The 19,626-nt window shown below is 39.1% G+C and overlaps 1 protein-coding gene across 7 annotated transcripts in view; it reads left to right on the forward strand.

Moving 5' to 3' along the window:
* Window positions 1-18,689, forward strand: part of CDC14A (cell division cycle 14A) — a 180,894-nt gene extending 162,205 nt beyond the window's left edge. For 5 of the 7 annotated variants that reach the window (XM_055403615.2, XM_055403616.2, XM_055403617.2 and 2 more), the window contains one exon: window positions 350-16,494. In XM_055403615.2, coding sequence (XP_055259590.1) covers window positions 350-872 — 523 coding nt within the window. In that variant the 3' untranslated portion in view covers window positions 873-16,494. Of the gene's footprint in view, window positions 1-349; window positions 16,495-16,515 lie in introns of those variants that run through there. The other 2 variants (XM_088835517.1, XM_088835518.1) reach the window with 2 other exon arrangements.
* Window positions 18,690-19,626: the final 937 nt, after the last annotated feature.

A 19,626-nucleotide genomic window follows, 5' to 3' on the forward strand; every position in this document is an offset into this window, starting at 1 on the left:
TCTTGTACTTGGGGCTGCTCTGTGCTCTCCCCTTACACAGTCCTACTATTCGTTTACTTCCTGCCTCAGGGCAACAGAACCCCCACATATTCTATTTCAGGATCTCTGGTCAAAGTGAGTCTGGTCTAGAGTCTTACTGATTTTGACAGAGGAAGTTGCCACGTATAACTAAAGGCCACATATTATAAGATCACCAAGAACTGTTCTGTCACCATTTGAGTTGATCTGAACTGTCTGCATCACCTTCCCCTGATGTCCTGATTAATGTGTTTTAGAAACATGAATTCTGCATGAGTATACATGGCTGTCTGTGTCCTCCCCCCCGCCCCCACCTGTGTTTTTCATTCAGCTTTTCCATAAACTCCCGGCTAGCCAGTTCTCTAGGGAACTTGAATGCTGCAGCCGACGATCCAGAGAACAAAAAGACTGCATCACCCTCCAAGACGGGTTTCATCGCCAACCCATTCACCAACCTCTTGAATGGCAGCTCCCAGCCACCTGCCAGAAATTACCCTGAGCTCAACAACAACCAGTACAGCCGAAGTAGCAGCAGCAGTGGGAGTGCCCCAAGCAGTCAGCCAGGCCCCCACAGCGCTAAGACCACCGAGGAGCACTCCAGCGCCCTGCGGCCCTCCTACACCGGCCTGTCTTCCTCCTCAGCGAGATTCCTGAGCCGATCAATCCCCGTAAGTTCGCAGACACCACCTCTTGGCCCTCAGAACCCTGAACGTGACTTCTGTGCCTTGGCTGGGACCGCAAGTTTGCAGACACCCGCTCTTGGCCCTCAGAACCCTGAGCTCAACTTTGGTGCCTTGCCCTCCCAGCCAAGGCTTCCACCAAAGAAATTTAATGGCGCCAAGGAAGCCTTCTGATCTTTGCCTCCCTCTGTGCGGTGAAACTGTCTCTGCACGCACATTCCGCTGGCTCCTCTTCAAGTAAATGCCAAGTTTCAACCTGGTTTTCTTTCTTCCTCCTTTTTCTTCTCCTCTTGCCTCTCCTTTGTAAGTGATGTCTCTAGGAAAGGAAGAAGCTTTCACTCCCTTCATCGTGGACACTGTTGACTTCAGTTACTTTTCAGTTTCATTCTCCAGTCACTCTGAGTATAGGGTGCAAGGTCAGGGGCTGAGTCATATGACAGGCAGCATCTGCTGTGGTTGGGTATCCCGGCTTTTTCTACATTGTATATCAATGAATTTGGAGTATTTAAACATGTAAGGTGCTGATGAACAGCGTCTTCTCAGAAGTAACCATTTAAGCCCTTGACTTGTGTCACCTTCTGGCAGGAAACTTGAGTCAGAATTGATTACGTGGCAAATGGAGAGTGTTGATAAGGAAGGCTTATGTGTAGGTACCTGGGATGTAGGAGAGGGGAAGGCAGGGTACAGGAAGATGTTTAAAATGAGCTCTCACTCTTCTAGAGACAGGATGAAGATCTCCATACACATTTTACCCATGGGCTCTTCATTTCGGTCCCCAAGCCCACTTTTTAACCAGTAATCCTTGTTAGGGTAAAATTTTGTTGGTTCACCCCCCTGTCAAGAATCACTTTGATCACATATGTTGATTGCTTCAAAGGGAATTGAGATCTATGGAAATGTGAGTTTTGATTCAAGAGAACGAGGACAAAATAGGAAGGAGAAATAGATCCCACACAAGGCAGTGTCAGTCAGTGTTAGAATGCAGCCTTGCCCGACTCAGGCACAGGCAAGCCCCTGGTGTTCTGGGAAGGCTGTGGTCCAGTGCCCCCCACGCCCACTGTTCTTCAGACACTTCCTCAGCCTTTATTACCCTGGGAGGGGGCTTCCTAGGTGGCGTTAGTGGTAAAGATCCCACCTGCCAATGGCAGGAGACATAAGAGACGTGGGCTGGATCCCTGGGTCAGGAAGATCCCCTGGAGGAGGGCATGGCAACCCACTCCAGTATTGTTGCCTAGGGAATCCCATGGACCAAGGAGCCTGGCGCGGGCTACAGTCCATGAGGTCTCAAAGAATCAGACATGACTGAGGCGACATTATCCTGGGGGAGGTGGATCTTTGCAGGGGAGGGAAGAGGAGGAGACATGCAGGTGGCAGTGGGCCTCTCAGGGACTTTTGTGAAAACCCATACCCCACCGTAGTAGCTCAGAGGGCCCGCTTTCCTTATCTGGCAGTTAGAAACCACTTTTCTAATGTGAAGATGCAGTGTGTGTGCGTACTCATGTGTGTGCATGTGTGTGTGTGCTGGACTCATTACTACGCCCATCCCTACCTCAGGCCTCTTTCCATAGTTTTTTTTCCTGCTCTGTACACCCTCAGTCCTTTCTGGCACATATGATTCCCCCCATCTGATTTTATTCCCAATGATGTTTTTCAGCTTTAGATTCCTATATAGATTATAGCCTCAGCCAACCCTCTCCCTTAATTTGACTCTAATCCTGTTAAGTTATGGATACACGTGTATCAATAAAACTCAAATCCTTGTAACTGGGCTTAGATGGAGAATGAAGTGTATTTACATTTTCATAACTAGGTTTACAAGTCATGTACTTCAGAGCAGGAGTTGAGTTCAGTCAATATTTTCATATACTGATTATGGGTCAGCCTCTTTTTTAGACCAGAGTATGAATCTTTCCATTTTCAGAAAAAGTGTTACACATGAAGATAATTACAGGAATATCTTGCAGATTTTGTGGCTAAAGGTTTCGTGTACAGTAAGTCCCCTACATAAGAATTAGTTCCTCCTGAGGGTGCATTCACAAGTCCAGTTTGTTCCTAAGTACAACAAAGTTAGCTTAGGTACCCAACTATTAATAATGCAATCAGCTATATAGTTCTGTACTGTAATAGGTTTATAATACTTTTCACACAAACATAACAAACAAGCACAAAAGATAAAACATTTTCAATTATACAGCACCATATCTCGACAAGTACAGTAGTACAGTACAACAGTACAGCTGGCATACTGGCATTAAGTAGACAGGCAAGAAGAATTACTGACTGGAGGGGGCAGAGGAGATGGGAGATGGAAGACTCGAAAGAGAATCAGCAATAGAGGACAGAGGGCGAGATGCAATCTCACACATACCTTTACGTTGATGGCACAGGTTCTGTTCCCTTGTTGGATTCGATTCTATCTACCCTCTTGAAGAAAACAGTCCAGTGATGTCTGTGTAGTAGCTCTTTTTGTCTCGTCATAGGTGACATGGTAGCACTGGATTGCATTCTGAAGGGCTGATGCAATCTCCCTGTCCTGTGGTAGGTTGGGTCCTGGCCTCAAAAGCTAACAGTGCCTCCTCAGAGAAAATCTCCTTGCCTTTTCCTGCATCGTGAATCTCTTCGTTCTTCAGTTCCTTCTTCCTCTTGTCTCTCTTTGTCATTTCTCTGGGCCTCCAAGTCCTGGTGCTTCTTAGCAGTACCAGCTACATCCCCGCTGCATTTATGCTTACTTCTGGACATCCTGGACTTGAAATAAAGATACTGTACTACTGTACACTATACAGTCCTGTTCAGTAAGTACATGAAAGCACAACCCCTTGTAGAAGATGCATGCATGGGACAATATTTGCCAGACACGTAAACTAACTTACGTGATCGGACATGCGAATGCACGTTTGCGTCTTTGAAAGTTCGAAACTTGAAGATTTGTATGTAGGGGACTTAACTGTAATCCACATTTATAGCTGAATACTTAGCTTGGTATTCAGTTAGGAATACCTAATTGGTAGATAGCTGAATACCTACCAATACAAGCATTGGTAGTTTGATGAGAATAACCTTCTACTTGTTCTGGATCTCAGTTTTCCTCTTTTCTATTGGCAGTGTGGGGACTGCCTAGCTCCCCTGTTGGTTCCTCTAGCCACTCTGTCTGTATAACTTAATTTTGGCTTCAGTCCATATTTTGTTATTTTTCTTCACCTCTCCTCCTGTGCCTCATCCCTCTCCTGGCCTGAATAGAGTGATTTTCCAATAATGACATTTAAAGTAATACTCTGTGTGGGCAGCTGCTACTCTTCCCTTTTCTCCTTCTTAAATTTGTCACCTTATTGTAAAGAAAAGCATTTATAAATAGAATTGCCAGCAGGACAACGTTTTCCTTCCTCTCACCCTCCCAGGAAGTAAGAACAGCAGGTGTTTTATAGCCAATTTTCCTTCCTTCATCTTTGCCGAGAAAACCTCTGTGAGAGGGAGGGCTCCAAGCCCTACCCCTGCTGGCTCGCTGGCACAAAGTCTAAATTAAGATGGAAATTCCCATTTTATGCAGAATAAAGTAGGAGGTTGAGTGTTTTTCCTTTATTGTTTCAATGTAGCTTTTGTAACTGTTACAGGTTTCTTGTCTAAATAAGATGGTCTTTCTTTCCAGTGCTTTTGAAGATGTGAGACATAGGACTATATCACTCAGCAAAAAAATGTTTTTAAATCCTCAAGTAGGAAATAAAATCTAGATTGCAGTATCCGTCCCCCACCTTTAAGAAAGACCCAGAAACTCCTAGGGAACGGGGGTTGCCGGGTATCTAGAGGGCGTCTAATATGTTAAAAGCTGCTATTAGTATCTCTTTTGAAAGCTGAAATTGCTTCTCACTTTGTGCAGCAGTTCAGCCCCCAGAAAAACGTGGAAATGATTTCCTTGTTCTGTCACTAAATGCTTTAACACAGAAAACAAGAACAAATGTTAAGGAATCCTTATGGTTGTGACAGAATTCTGAGAAGCAGATTTTATTTTTCTTTATTTGGCCTGTTCTGTTTGTCTTGAGGTTTCTACTGACCAGCACAACGCACCAAGTTTCATTTTGGTTGACCCACTTACTGAAAAAAAATCAGTTTTCCCTCCCCGACATTCAGAGGAGTTTTCAAATCTTAAAGGAGTTGAAGGACGTGTGATTATGGTGTGGGTGGGGTGGAAGTATTTTATTAAATTGAAATTACTTGAGGTATCTGTCTTGAATATTTGCTGTATGTTATCAGAGACTTACCACTGAGTTGCTCGTCATCTGCCTTGTCCTTGCCTGACCCTGCAAGTGCAGGTTAGGTCACCGTGTTTCCCCCGTAAGCCCTGGCACACCCTTCCTTGGTCTTGATTGTGATACTCAGACTCTCACTTCGCATTTTAATCATCTGTCCACTTATCTGTATCCTCCACTAGACTGTAAACTTTGTGATAGCAGGGACAGTATCTCTGTTTTCACTCTTTTATGCTCTGTGCCTTGCTTACAGTAGGCGCTCATCAAGTACTTCCTGAATATTATGGATGTTTGGATATTTAAATGAACGATTGTGCTAAGAATTATTGCTTCCATTTTAAAGATAAATAAATACCTTGTGGGTTTGAGAGTTTAAATATTTTGCCCTAGGTTGTACCACAAATATGTTGCAGAGCCATAATTTGCACCTGGATCACTTTGACTACAAAAAAGCATTTTCTTTTTATTATTTCATATCATATATATACCGTGATAGGTGTTTAAAATAGAGGGATATCTAAAGGATATCTCTTTTTTTCAAGAAGGGTTAGGAAATGCTGTAAAGAAGGGGTGACATTTTAGTTGGGCTTTGGAGGATGAATAGGAGCCTTCTAGGAATCTAGTGATGGAAGTACGAAGAGGAGGAATGGTCATTTCAGGCAATGGGAGCTACAAGAACAGAGGTAGAACCTTAGTACTGTAGTTCTTAGGTTCTAAAGACAAACAGACCTGGGTTCAAATCCTGTCTCTACCATTTCCTTCTGGCAAGTACTTTGGCAAGTTACTTAACCTCTCTGAGCCTCAGTAAATGGGAATAATAAGAATCAGGAGCATAACTAGGTTTTGTGCATCCTAAAACTTAAACAATTTGGTGGGACCTATTTAAGATAAAGAGTACAAACTATTTTTGTAAATTTTATAGACATATGACTGTGCTTTGAAAGGGGTTTGTGTGCCTGTGAGGCCTTAAAGCTAATGTGGTAATGATAATCTTTGCAACAGGGTGCTTGTGATCATTAATTGAGATAAGTCATCTGACATAGTGCATATAGATAATGCTCAATAATTGTAGCTATAATTTTTTTTAAGAGCAATGAGTGTTCCAGTGCAGCTGAAGCTTTAGGTGGTTACCTAAAATCAGGCTGGAAAAGTAAGCTGAAGCCCAACTAGGAGATGCAGTTTGAGCTACTGGAACTGCGTTAGCAGGAGTGACTTGATCAGATTTGATTTGATGAAGATAATCCTGGCAGTCGTGGGGATGGGAGCTCTTGGTAGAAACCCTGAATGCAGGAACCCAGTTTGAGCTTTGCTTGCTGTCCCCAGTCCGTACTTCAACAATTGTCCTTGGGTATATTCTATGCTTTTCATAATGACCTGCATTTCAGTGCCCATAATAGCACAGATACATTAAATAATATATGACCAACAGCTCTAACATATTTTTATTATGAATTTTAAATGCTATATTTATTTTTATAAATGGATACTTAACTACCCGAGGAAAAATTACGGTCTTTGGGAAACATTTTTTTATAACACTTGAGCACGAGGAGTTGTAAAATAATGTGTTTTGTTATAAAAATATGTATATATATTCATGTTGGCAACAAAATTGTTTTATCACTTCTGTATCAGGAGTTACATTAATTTTTGCTTTATGAGAACAGCCTTTATTATAAGCTTTTATTGTATTGACTTTAGAATATATAAACATAAGTAAGATAAGTAATCCTGTAATAAGGTTCTCTTGAAAGCTGCTTTGGGTTTCGCCTATTAAAATCCTTTTTGTGACTTTTAAAATTTTTATTAAGTAGTAGCTTATACTAAGTTTTGTTATTTACTTATGTATTGATCTTCAAACATTTTAAGATTAGTCTGTTAGTGATGTTTCAGATTATGTCATGGTCATTCATTGTCTCTTGGAATTTTCCCATTCTTCTCTGTTCTGTTGCTTTTTCATCTTCTTAGTTGTGTTAGCCTTGCCAATGGTTTTCTAACTCAGTCTTTTAAAAAAATTTAAATTAGAGGACGATTGCTGTACAGTGTTTGTTTCTGCTGTACAACAAGGTTAATCAGCTGTCAGCATACATATATCCTCCCTCTCTTGAGCCTCCCTGCTCCTCCTGCCTTATCCCACCCTGCCATGTTGTCACAGAGCACCCAGCTGAGCCCCCTGTGCTATACAGCTGTTTCCTGCTGGCTGTGTTTTACCCATGGCAGTGCATATCTGTCAGTGCTGCTTCTCTCAGTTCATCCCACCCGCTCCTTCCCCTGCTGTGTCCACAAGTCCATTCTCTACGTCTGCATCTCTAGTCCTGCCCTGCAAATCGATTCATCAGTACCATTTTTCTAGATTCCATATATATGCATCAATATATGTATTTGCTTTTCTCTTTCTGACTTACTTCACTCTGTGTAACAGGCTCTGCTTCATCCACCTGTGGCATTGCCTTAAACTTGATGCAACTTTTCAGCCAAGAAATACGAATACTGTCAAGATCTTGAGCTTGGTCTCAGTATTGAACTGCATCTTTGGCTTTCTTTCCGCATTGGTATTCTTCTGCTCCCTTCCCAGGAGACTTGGAAATGTCAGTTGACAAAGCATTGGTTTGTTCTGAGGTCAGCATGGTTCCGATAATGCCTTTAAATGTGCATAGATGTTATTTAGATACACACAGTATTTGCAGACCATTGTGAGCCTTCAGCCTTCATTAATGAGGTGATCATCTGTGTGGGCTTTGGCATCCTCAGGTTCGGGCTTTGGCATCCTCAGGTTCAGTCTCTGACTGAAGGTTATTAGAGTGGAAAGAAAGGATATAAAAACTAGTATGTTAGCTCGGCTGCTATAATAAAATACCCTAGACTAGTAGTCTATAAACAACAAGTCTATTTCTCACAATTCTGGAGGCTGAAAGTCAGAGACTGGGGGCCAGTTCAGGTGAGTATTCTCTTTTGGGCTGCAGACTGTCATCTCATTTTATCCTTGCATAACTGTAAGAGGGTGACAGAGCTCTCTGAGTCCCTTTTCTAAGAACGCCAGTCTCATTCATGAAGTCTCTGTTCTCATGACCTAATTACCTCCCCAAATCTCTACCTCCTAATACCATCATATTGAGGAGTTTGGCTTTACTTTTTTTTTTTTTAAAGATTTTTTGATATGGACCATTAAAAAAATTTCTATTGACTTATTTCTGTTTTATGTTTTGGATTTTGGGCTGCAAGGTATCCCAGATCCCTGACCAGGGATCAAACCCATACCCCCTGCACTGGAAGGCAAAGTCTTAACCAGTGGACTGTCAGGGAAGTCCCCAGCTTTACTCTTTAGCTACCAAGCTTCTATCAGCATTCATGACAACTGTAACGTTTTTCTAATCCTTATCATCATCAGTGATTTATTGATTATCTCCTATGTACCTCACATTGTATTAGCTGCAATGCTTATACATCATCTTCCCAACTCAGGAATCGAACAAGGGTCTCCTGAATTGCAGGCAAATTCTTTACCAACTGAGCTATGAAGGAAGCCCATCATTGTATTTATCTAACCCATAATTTACAGACAAGGAAATCAAGACTCAAAGAGGCAGTGACTTGTTCAGTCTCACAGCTGCTTCCTTAACTCCTGTGATCTTTGTTTTTATTCATTTGGAATTCCATTTCATAGACTTTACTGCTTAGAGCATTGCTTCTGATAGCTTGGATTCTGTAAGGCTCCTATCAAACATTTACTGCCCCCTACCACTACCCTTATGGCAGAAAGTGAAGAGGAACTAAAAAGCCTCTTGATGAAAGTGAAAGAGGAGAGTGAAAAGGTTGGCTTGAAGCTCAACATTCAGAAAACAAAGATCATGACATCTGGTCCCATCACTTCATGGGAAATAGATGGGAAAACAGTGGAAACAGTGTCAGATTTTATTTTTTTGGGCTCCAAAATCACTGCAGATGCTGATTGCAGCCATGAAATTAAAAGACGCTTACTCCTTGGAAGGAAAGTTATGACCAACCTTGATAGTATATTAAAAAGCAGAGATGTTACTTTGCCAACAAAGGTCCGTCTAGTCAAGGCTATGGTTTTTCCCGTGGTCATGTATGGATGTGAGAGTTGGACTGTGAAGAAAGCTGATCGCCGAAGAATGGATGCTTTTGAATTGTGGTGCTGGAGAAGACTCTTGAGACTCCCTTGGACTGCAAGGAGATCCAACCAGTCCATTCTAAAGGAGATCAATCCTGGGTGTTCATTGGAAGGACTGATGCTAAAGCTGAAACTGCAATACTTTGGCCACCTCATGTGACGAGTTGACTCACTGGAAAAGACTCTGATGCTGGGAAAGGTTGGGGGCGGGAGGAGATGGGGACAACAGGGAATGAGATGGCTGGATGGCATCACCGACTCTGTGGACATGAGTTTGAGTGAACTCCGGGAGTTGGTGGTGGACAGGGAGGCCTGGTGTGCTGTGATTCGTGGGGTCGCGGAGAGTCGGACACAACTGAGCGACTGAACTGAACTGAACTGAACCACTAACTCCTCCCCGTGACCTCTTAATGACCCCTGCCTGTTCCCTGTTTACTTCCATCTGTAACTCACATAGTCATTTCTGCTTCCTTTTTCCAACATTCTCTTTTCCGCTTGAACTTTTTTTCTGTAGCCACTTTATCACTAGCCTCCAAAATTAAATCAGTTCAACTATCTCCTATCTGTTTATAGTCTCTTCTGAGCTCTGTTGGAGAAAATCCCATGACTGTCAATTGATTCCATTTCAAATAAATTTCTGATTTACCCAGACCCTTCAGTGCTCATGATGAGTTCACTTGGCCTATCGTGGCTTCCTTTCTCTTCCCCGCATTTGTTGTTCTGTCACTAAGTTGTGTCCGACTCTTTGGGACCCCATGGACTGCAGCAGACCAGGCTTCCTTGTCTTCTGTCTCCCAGAGTTTGCTCAAACTCATGTCCGTTGAGCCAGTCCCCTTCTCCTCCTGCCTTCAATCTTTCCCAGCATCAGGGTCTTTTCCAATGAGTCACTGACTGCTCCAAAACTTTTTCACATTCTTCACCAGCACAAATCCTCCAGCCTCCAGAGGCTGAGAACATATAATTTTTCAGGAATAATCCCCCTTAACTGTCCTCTTTACTACCTCAACGTATGTCCGCATCTGACTTGTCCTTTTATTCCTTTTCAAAAACAGAAGCTCACTCTTTTTCAGCGGTAACTCCACGAACCTGAACTGTTCTTTGCAGACTGCTTCTGGGAGTTTGCCTATCCGCAGCCTTGCTCTCTTATATCTGCAGTCTCTTACACCCTGTTTGCCTGTCTCTTCACCTGCAATCAGGTACAGGCTGGTCTTACCAGTTGCCTCCCTCAGTTCTGCCATCTCTCATAGTGTCTCCTTTATGGCCAGACTTGGACAAGAAAGGCACGTGGGCCTCCTCCCGCCCCAGCCCCCACCCGTCCTGGTGAGTCTGTCCCACTGGCTGCCACTGACTTCTTTAAACCAGGTCTGATGGTCTCTTGTCAGTTTTCATTTTTCTTAGTCTTTGTGCAGCATTTGACAGTACCGACCACCCTTTTCTCCTATTATTTTGGTCCATTTTGAGTTCTGGAATATGATTTTCCTTTTTCTCCCCCCTGCCCATTAAATAGTTAGCTGTCTGTCTTTGTCCACCTTTATCATTTTTATCCAGTCTCTGACTTCGGTCCACTTCTCTGTGTGGGTGATCGTCTCCTGAGCATCGGACTTACATTTCTAGCTTCCCTTGGGCAATACTGGGGGAGAATACATGCTCCTTCATTGGTTCTCTCCTCCTCCTGTTTCCTGGCTGACTGATTGTATCTTTGTATATCCAGTCATCTGAGCTAGAAATCTGGAATTGTCTTTGACACTACTTCTGCCTTTCCCTCTGCCACATCCAGCCACTAAGTCCTAGCAGTTTTCCCTTGAAATATCTGTATTTTGTTGTCCATTCTTAGCACTGCTGCCTTCATCGAGGTCTCCATGAACTATTGAAATGTCCCTTTAAATTTCCTTCCTCTATTTTGCTGCTATGCTAGATTTCTGAGACAAGCTGATCAAAGTGTTCCTGTGTTCAGAATCATTCACCATCTCCACTTCACACACAGGGTCCGATCTGGACCCCTGGCCTGCCTTCGGGGCCCTTCTCCTCAGTCCACATGCTTCCCCACTGGCTCTTCTTCAGCAACTCCAGCCAGCATCCTGACTCAAGCTCTAGCTCCTGCCGAGTCCTAGCACAGGTGGTTTACTCTGCTTTTCTGCCTTTCTCTGCTTGGTTTTATATTTCCTGGCCTGGCTCTCTAGTTTTCTTTTTGATAAGGCATTTGTGACCCATCCAGGCAGAATACCTTTTCATCTCTTATAGGATTTTGTTCACAACCCCATACCCCTAGCCCCCACCCCGGGTTTCCCGAGAGAATCAGCTGTATATGATTCTCTCGCTCTTCTGTTGGCTTTAAAGCTTTTCAGAGGCATCTATGTTTTCTCAGGTTCCAAAGTATAGAAAAAGCCTAATAAATATTTATTGAACTAAACATTGGTTAGCATATCTAGGTTCACACATGTTAAGCAGAGGGCTAATTAGGGGCCCGCTATTATTGTAAGCACAGGAAGCACTAATAGCAAGCAAACAACGTTTCAGCTTTGGCTTTAATACACAGTAATCTGAGAGTTTATTTTTTTCTAGAAATGTGACTTTACTAAATAAGAGAAAATACATTTTAACCAAGCTTGCATCAATATAATTTTGGTGTTCAGATGAACTGAAAACTCGTGTGATGGTTGGCTGAGTCAAGTTGGGTGTCAACAATCTGTCACCTAACAATTGAGCTCTTTATGATTGTTGAAGAGCACATATTAAGTTCCTCCAGAAAAAAGAATCTATTCAAAATTATGTAGGCAGGTGAAAGAATAGTTACATAGCATTTTAGTTAACCAAAATCAGATTGTTAAATCTTTGGGTCCCTGACATGCTTTAGAGAACACTATAGAAAAATGCTTACACCTCTTTCAAAGCTGATTTTATCACAGAGCATAGCCTTTTTGTGTTAATATGATGCCAATAAGACATTATTCAGTTGTGCTTCTGCTAGTGTGTGAAATCACGTTTGTGGAAATATGTATCAATGCATACATTTTGTGTGTTGCTAACTTACAAGGACTACAACTGGAAACTCCATTGCAAAGCCATAAAAAGCCCAGGGGTATAGAGGCAGTTATAGATAAACTTATTTTTACCCAGTGTTTATTTTTTTACTCATTTGTTCACTAAATCTTAAAATCCTGGACTTATATATATATGATACCATATTGCAAAATGTGTTTTTTCTTTTATTTATCAATGATACCATGAAAACAAATCACTTTTTAAAAATTGAGTATAGTTGATTTATTGATACAATGTTGTGTTAGTTTCAGATTTATGGCAAAGTGTGAAACAAATCACTTTTTTTCTTTGTAGGTTCTTTTTGCCTGTGTAGTTAGAACTCAAACCAGGGTAACTGGTAGATTATTTTTTTCTTCCTTAAGGGACTTGGGAAAATGGGGAAATGCAAGAAAGAAGAAGTAAGTGTGACAAAAGCACGTGGCGATTTTGACCTACACCAGATCATAGGGTCCTTTGGTTCAAGTTGTTTGAACCTTAAGACATTATTGCTCTGATTTGCTGGCAAAGACCTTAACTTTAATTATTCGTTATGTTTTGCTGTTTTTGGTAGTCAATTTATAGTTTTATTTGTTAACTATTTGTGTAGTATTTATATCTATAATTATTAGAATTTTTCTACCATGATTAGATAACTGGGCTGTTTAAAAAAGAAACTCCTCCAGAGTAGCTAAAATTTTAAAGTCACTACCTACATCTGCCAAAACAGATTAGTAGCACATTTCCAGGACGGAACAAATTGTCTTGATCTCCTTACCTAACACTATGTTTTGTGTCAAATCCAACTGCTTTCAGAGCAAGAATTCTTGATGGAAGCTTATATTTTGACATAAAAATTTGGGGGGCTGTAATGTAAGGTAATGCTATCCTTCATTTGCAGTCTGGATATTGCTAGATTATTTGTTTATGGTATTCATACCATGAAAATACTATATAATCATTCTAAACTTGATCTAGTCTTAACTCACTAAATCCTATTGAACTCAACGGGCACATGAACTTGAATTTTCTATTTGAGAAATTAAAATCTCTTGGTTATTTAAATAAGTGCTACTTTGTAAAATAATATTTACACCTCAGATCTTCCTTCCTTTGTAATCATATCTTTGTCTTTGCTGAGGATTTTTTTGTTGTTTTTGTATTTCAGATTGATTAGGTATCCTTATGGTAATGACAAAAATTGGCAAGGCCGAATTAAAACTTTAATCAGAATATTTAAACATGGGTGTTCTAATAAAGAAAATTTCTTTATGGATTATTACTCAGAATTCTTTTGGGTTCAGTCCTATGGAAAATCATTAAAAAATCTTATTTACAGTAATAAATAGTACATTCTCTTTTGTCTGTTAATATTTCTTTGCTTACTCAGGCTCATACCCTACTCATTATTTGTCTGTGTCAGGTGATAGAGAAGGTCCAGATGATAAGGACTGAATCACAGGACGAATGCTTAAAGTGTCTTGAGGCATTATATTGTGGAGGCTAAGACTCCAGGCTTTGTAGCCAGACTGCTGGAGTTCAGATTCCTTCCTAGTTGCATGATCTTAGGCAAGTTGCTTTGCTGTCTTGTTCCTCAGTTTCCCCATCTCTAAAATGAGCTGTTCAGAGCATTTAATGAGCTAACACACATAAGATGTGTAGAATTGTGCCTAGTATGTAGGAAGAACTCAAGAAGTAGAATAATTGACCTGTAGCATATCTAATTTATCAAGAATTCCAGTTAGTTGTGCTTTAATAAGTCCATCTTTTGAATAATAAAATCAATAATGATATTGTTTATACAGTACATGATGCATTTACATTTTTACTGTAAAAATTAAAAGTCCTAATAACTGGCTGTTGTGTTTTCTGGAACATTAATAGCTTTAGGATACATGTACATTTAGAAAACAAATGAACCAGATACACTGAATACAACCCCATCATATAAACACGTGGTGTTTGAAATCTAAATTTATTGTCACTATTGTCCCCCCAGTTAAAAGGCCTTGAAATACTAGTTATACTTGTTTCAAGTGGATAGATAGGTCATGTAGATTTTAACAGTTCTCTTCCTTCCCTAAGTCCACTTCCATTAAGATTTTCTTTTTAGACTGAAAATGAAGAGCAGTTAATTTGTTACAAAACATTGATGTCAGAATAATGTGCTAAACCTGTTTTACAGATCTCTTATTTTTTTTTAAACTTTATTTACATCATATAAAGAAACCATGGAATATGTTTGGTTTGGTTTTGAGAACTTTGGTATCATATTTTTATCCCATAGTTCCTAATATATTCATACTACTGATGTTCAGTCATTGTTGAATGAATTAACCAGCATGACAGAAGACTAATGAATATATACTTCACGTGAATGATTGAAATCCTTAATATTCTAGAAAATGTTTCCATTTCTCAGTTCAGTGTATATCATGAATCCACAAATCATGTAAATATATGTACAGACATTTTCTCCCTGTATACTGATGCATGTATAAAACACTTTGCCCTGGAAGAAAGTTAGTTTCACAAAGGTCACTTGTCTAGCATCTGTTCATTTGCTGTATCTCTATTTATCGAGAGTTGATAAAACATTAAGATACATGAAAAAACAACTTTGTTGTAAATTTTCAAGCAATCACAAGAGCTTTATAATTTCTGTTAGTGATAACATGAGTAACTTTTCTAGTTAGAACAAAAGTGAAAGTTAAAATATTGCCAAGAAAACATTGGCCAATGTATAGCTTGCATATGTGGCATTTTCGCAGCTACAAAGACCTTGTGGTTCTGCCCTCTCGGCCTACTGGCCAGATTTCAGAAGAAACTGGGATAAAACATCTAGAAAAATGATAGTCCACTTTTAAGTTCTAAATGCTAGGTTGGCAGCTGTTGTCTCACAAGTTAAATGGGCTTCAAGGCATTGGACCAGTTTCACTGGACTTTCTCTTTTATTCTCTCTGTGAATTCAGATATATTTACAATATAGTACCCTAAGTCTTGATCATCTCTCCAGTTTTGAAGCCTTTATATAAACTACCTCCTGTAGTCATTTTGCCAAACCTTTTCCTTTTTTTCCCTAATGCTCTTGACCTTTAACCTCTGAAACTTGCTGCCTGAGAACATACCTACCCTCTACCCAACCGTCCCTTTCCACTCTTTGCCTAATCCTTTGCTTGTGAACAGTGTTACTCTTACTCTGTGTATATTATTGCTTAATGTTGGCACATTTGTCTTTTCACTTTATGTCTGTGTGACAGTGTGGTCTTTGGCCCTTTCAGGGCAGGGACCATAACTTTTGACTCATGGTGTTGATAGATTCTTATGTACAATAGTAAATGGCTGTTGGTAGGATATAAAATTCACTGGGATTTTGAAGCTAATCAAAGATAGTTTGAATCCTTTTGTAAATTATTTGCAAAATGAACAGATTTTTTTTTTTCCTGATACCTATACTATCAAAAAATGGACTGGTCTCAGAACTGATGACCTATTAGTAAAATGCTGTGGATAAATTTGAAAAATATTTATTGGAGGAAGAGAAAAGGGCATTTGGTAGCAAATCAAGTAAGCTTTGTTTTTCTAAGGTATTTGATTAGAATTGTGCAAAAATTGTTAATGTTATGTTTCTTCTACCTGCTGTTTGCTGCTCAAAAATAACTGTTGGCAGGTTTTTCTATACCTCTCTATCTTTCCCTGGCTTATGCCTGTTACCTGTGCATTCTGATTACATGTCCCAAGCATGCTCCTTTTATATGTTGGTATCTAATGTGATGTGGGGAAAACTGTGTTTATTTTTTTGAAAGTTGCCCACTGTTTATTATGTTATGACTCCAAGACTCTTCTGCACAAAAGCTTTTTGGGTCTTAAGATCAAATTTCAAAGCTAGAAGTGCTTTGTCTCCCCCTAAGTGGAAAGAATTTATAAGGTATTTATAACATTCAAACATTCTTAAGGAGTCTTATTTTTAAATGATGGCTAATTCTGCTGCATTAGAAGCATTAATATTTATCTGATATGTGTTGAATTAAAAAAAATATTCCTTAAATATACTTTTAATAATCTTCAATTTAGTTGCAAATGTCATTTAACGCTTTTGAGTAAAACTCAATAGTATTGTTCAAAGGTAGAAGTGAGTTTAATGCTACCTATCAATTTCCAAATAATACTTAATTTTTAATCACTAGGACTAAATTAGTAAGCTTTTTAAAATATAGTTTTCTTGTAATCACTTTACCTAGTTGAATATCTCATTTTTAGCAAATCCTTTGTTTCTATCATATTTTTCTATTTTTCTTAGTTTGTTTCATATATCTTTTATATAACAGATCCAAATCGTTTTGTTTTGAAGGAAGAAGCTGCATGATGTAGGAGAAATTTTGTGTGTGATGGAATTTAACCTCAGTTTATGTCTCTCCCTGCACAGTCCCTTCAGTCTGAATATGTTCATTACTAAGGCCTTGCCACTCTGGTGAAAGCTGTTCCACTCTTAACACGCAGTTTCCTCATCTGGATGAGCAATGAGGAGAGAAAACAACTGCTTGCCGGAAGAATATCTCTGCCTTTTTACCTTAAATTAAAGAGAGCACTCAGATAAGACCTTCGTGAGACTTGAAACCAGAAAACTCTGGTTAATGACTATTCTAAATGCACTGAAACTATGTTTATGGAGATGTCAACTTTTTAAGACAGTTTTCATGTTGAATTTGGTATTTTGGAAGGTTATTTTTAGTGTATTTCGGTAATACATTTGTTATTACATTTACATGTACAGTGTTACATTATGTATGTATTGTGAACTTTAAAAGACTATTTTGATAAATTTATAAATATATAAAATTGTGTAAAAACTAGACTATATTTTGACTTAGATTTTCTTGCTGTTTCCTACCAAAAATTTGTATTTTGAATTTGTTTAGTATGGTTTTATCTACAATAAGTAAATAATTCCTCTTTATTAAGAAAAAGTAAAGGAGAAAGTTTTTAGAGTGATTTATATGTTTCCACTACGAATATGGCAGATCAGTTCATTCTTTTGGGAAGTCATTCTAACTTAATAAGTTTATCCAGGTTTATCTCTTAGCAAGAGTACAATTGTTTGATACGGCTTATTAAGATCATTTCTTTTCCCTTTGTTTTTGTTGCTGAGCCATTTAGTTTTGCATCTTTGGAGGTTTTAACAAAATTTAATATCCGGTTAAGGATCAAAATCTACTGAATGTTTTTCCTTGAAAGCATAGTTTTTCTCTATGAAATGACTCAACAGTCCAAATGCTTTTACTTGCTCAGAGGTTAAAGCGTCTGCCTGCAATGCGGGAGACTGGGGTTCGATCCCTGGGTTGGGAAAATCCCCTGGAGAAGGAAATGGCAACCCACTCCAGTATTCTTGCCTGGAGGATCCCATGGACGGAGGAGCCTGGCACTTTACAGTCCAGAGGGTCACGAAGAGTCGGACATGACTGAGCGACTTCACTTTCTTTCCTTCTCACAAAAGAATTCTTAATCCTATTAGAATATTCTGATTTTGGTACGAGGTTTTTGCCTGTATTCACACATGGTCTGGCAAGTTTTAAATCAGCAAAGAGGATTCAAAGGATGCTGCTAAGCAGTTTTCTGTATTAATAAAGGAAACCAGTTTAAGACAGATCACAAAACCCCTGGCACACAAGCTAGCATATCTGAAACCTAACATGAAAATGAAGGGACTCCTAGGTACTTCACAGTCCTTTCATTTAAGTGTAATCTTATATTTAGGGTCCAGAAGCCTGTAAACCTTTTTTCCATGGGGAGTTGGGGAGTATTAGATCCTCACTGTCTTCCATGCTGCTGAAGAATGGACTACTCAGGCAGTCCAGTGGATTCGTATGAAGTGCTTTACTCTCAACCATTGAGTTATTTATCAGGTATTTATTAGAAGGGGGTACCTTGAGGCTGTTATGCATGCTTGAGCAAAACATCTTGTTTATGTCTTACTTTTTTAAAAAAGGCATTTGAATGAATGTTTGACTCAGGTTCATTAACCTTCAAAAACTACAGTACCAAATAATTGCACTAAACTGATGAAAAAACTGAATTGTATGTTTTAGGAATCAAAAATTAAGTGGAATTAAATTGTATACCTTTTCTAAAGCTAAAATAGTAAAATATTTTATTATGAGTTGATGTAAAAAATAATCAGTTAATTGTATAGGAAAATGATAGTATTTTTTCAAAATTATCAGTGAAAAGTTAATTCAGATGATATTTGAGAAGTGGGGGAAAGGGAACCATATAGACAGTTTTAGTTCTGTGAACACTAATTGTGTGCAGCTACTAAATGATTGTAAAATTTACTACTGTAAATTTTCCATAATTATATGTGTATATTAGTCATATGTATCTACATGGGTATGTCTTAAAATTATTTATACACATGTACATACATAGACAAATCAAGAATATGTATAATATAGAAAGTATATAGCAAAGTGATTCTACTCCAATAATAAAGATTGACATGTATTTTGTTATGAATAGTTTACCTTTGAAAAGATATTTTGTTCTATTTTAAAGTGTAGAAGAATACACTGCTAATAAATAATAAAAGTTTTATGTAATTTACATTCTGCCTGTCTTTTGTCATTTGGATTTGGAGTATCAATATACTGAAGTATCTTTATAATTTTACATTTAATTCACTCTACATTTAATTCACTTTTGAGTTTCTAAAAATCTCCGTTCCAGATTTTTATTGATTTTCCAGGTTGTGGCCATTCCTGAATTATGTGACAGTGAGCACAAAGAAATCTACTTCAAATTTCACAAGAGTCAGATAATATCCAGCCTTGTATATATAATTTTCCTTTTTGTTAATAAAACACTGTTCATAATCAGTGTTTTGGGCTTGCTTGATCATTTATGACTGGTCATAGGCTTCGCAGGTGGCTCAGTGGTAAAGAATCTGCTTACCAATGCAGGAGACTTAGGAGACGTGGGCTCTATCCTTGGGTTGGGAAGATCCCTTGGAAGAGGAAATGGCAACCCACTCCAGTATTGTTGCCTGGAAAATATCATGGACAGAGGAGCCTGGCTGGTTAGTTACAGTTCATGGGGTCACAAAGAGTCAGACACGACTGAGCATGCGTGCACAGAACCATTATGCTAAGCTGGTCCTGTACTCCTGAGCAGCAGGAATTGTGAAATAACCAATGTTTATCAATCATTAGGTTTCTTTTGAGAAAGAATAGCTGTTTTTCTTAAGGAAGAAATTATAGAAATGAATATCACACACCTTGCCACTGTTGGGTCTATGCCCTGAATAGCTGACTTGGGAGGAAGAAGCTGCATTCTTTATTGGAGATATTTTATGTATTAAACTGGATCTCTTTGGGTTGTGATGTTCCTGACGTTTTTCTCCTCTCTTTTATCTTCTAAAATTTTTCAGAACACATAGGAATGGTTGTGGGTGGGAAGATAGTTTCACTTCTTGAGTTGGGAATCTGCCAATTTGCTGTTCTCACAACACTGCCTGAGACATCTAGTTGGGGTACCAAGGTTG

Source organism: Moschus berezovskii, chromosome 4, assembly GCF_049115385.1.
Source record: "Moschus berezovskii isolate FMDL1 chromosome 4, NW_MosBer_1.0, whole genome shotgun sequence".
Lineage (NCBI taxonomy): Eukaryota > Metazoa > Chordata > Mammalia > Artiodactyla > Moschidae > Moschus > Moschus berezovskii.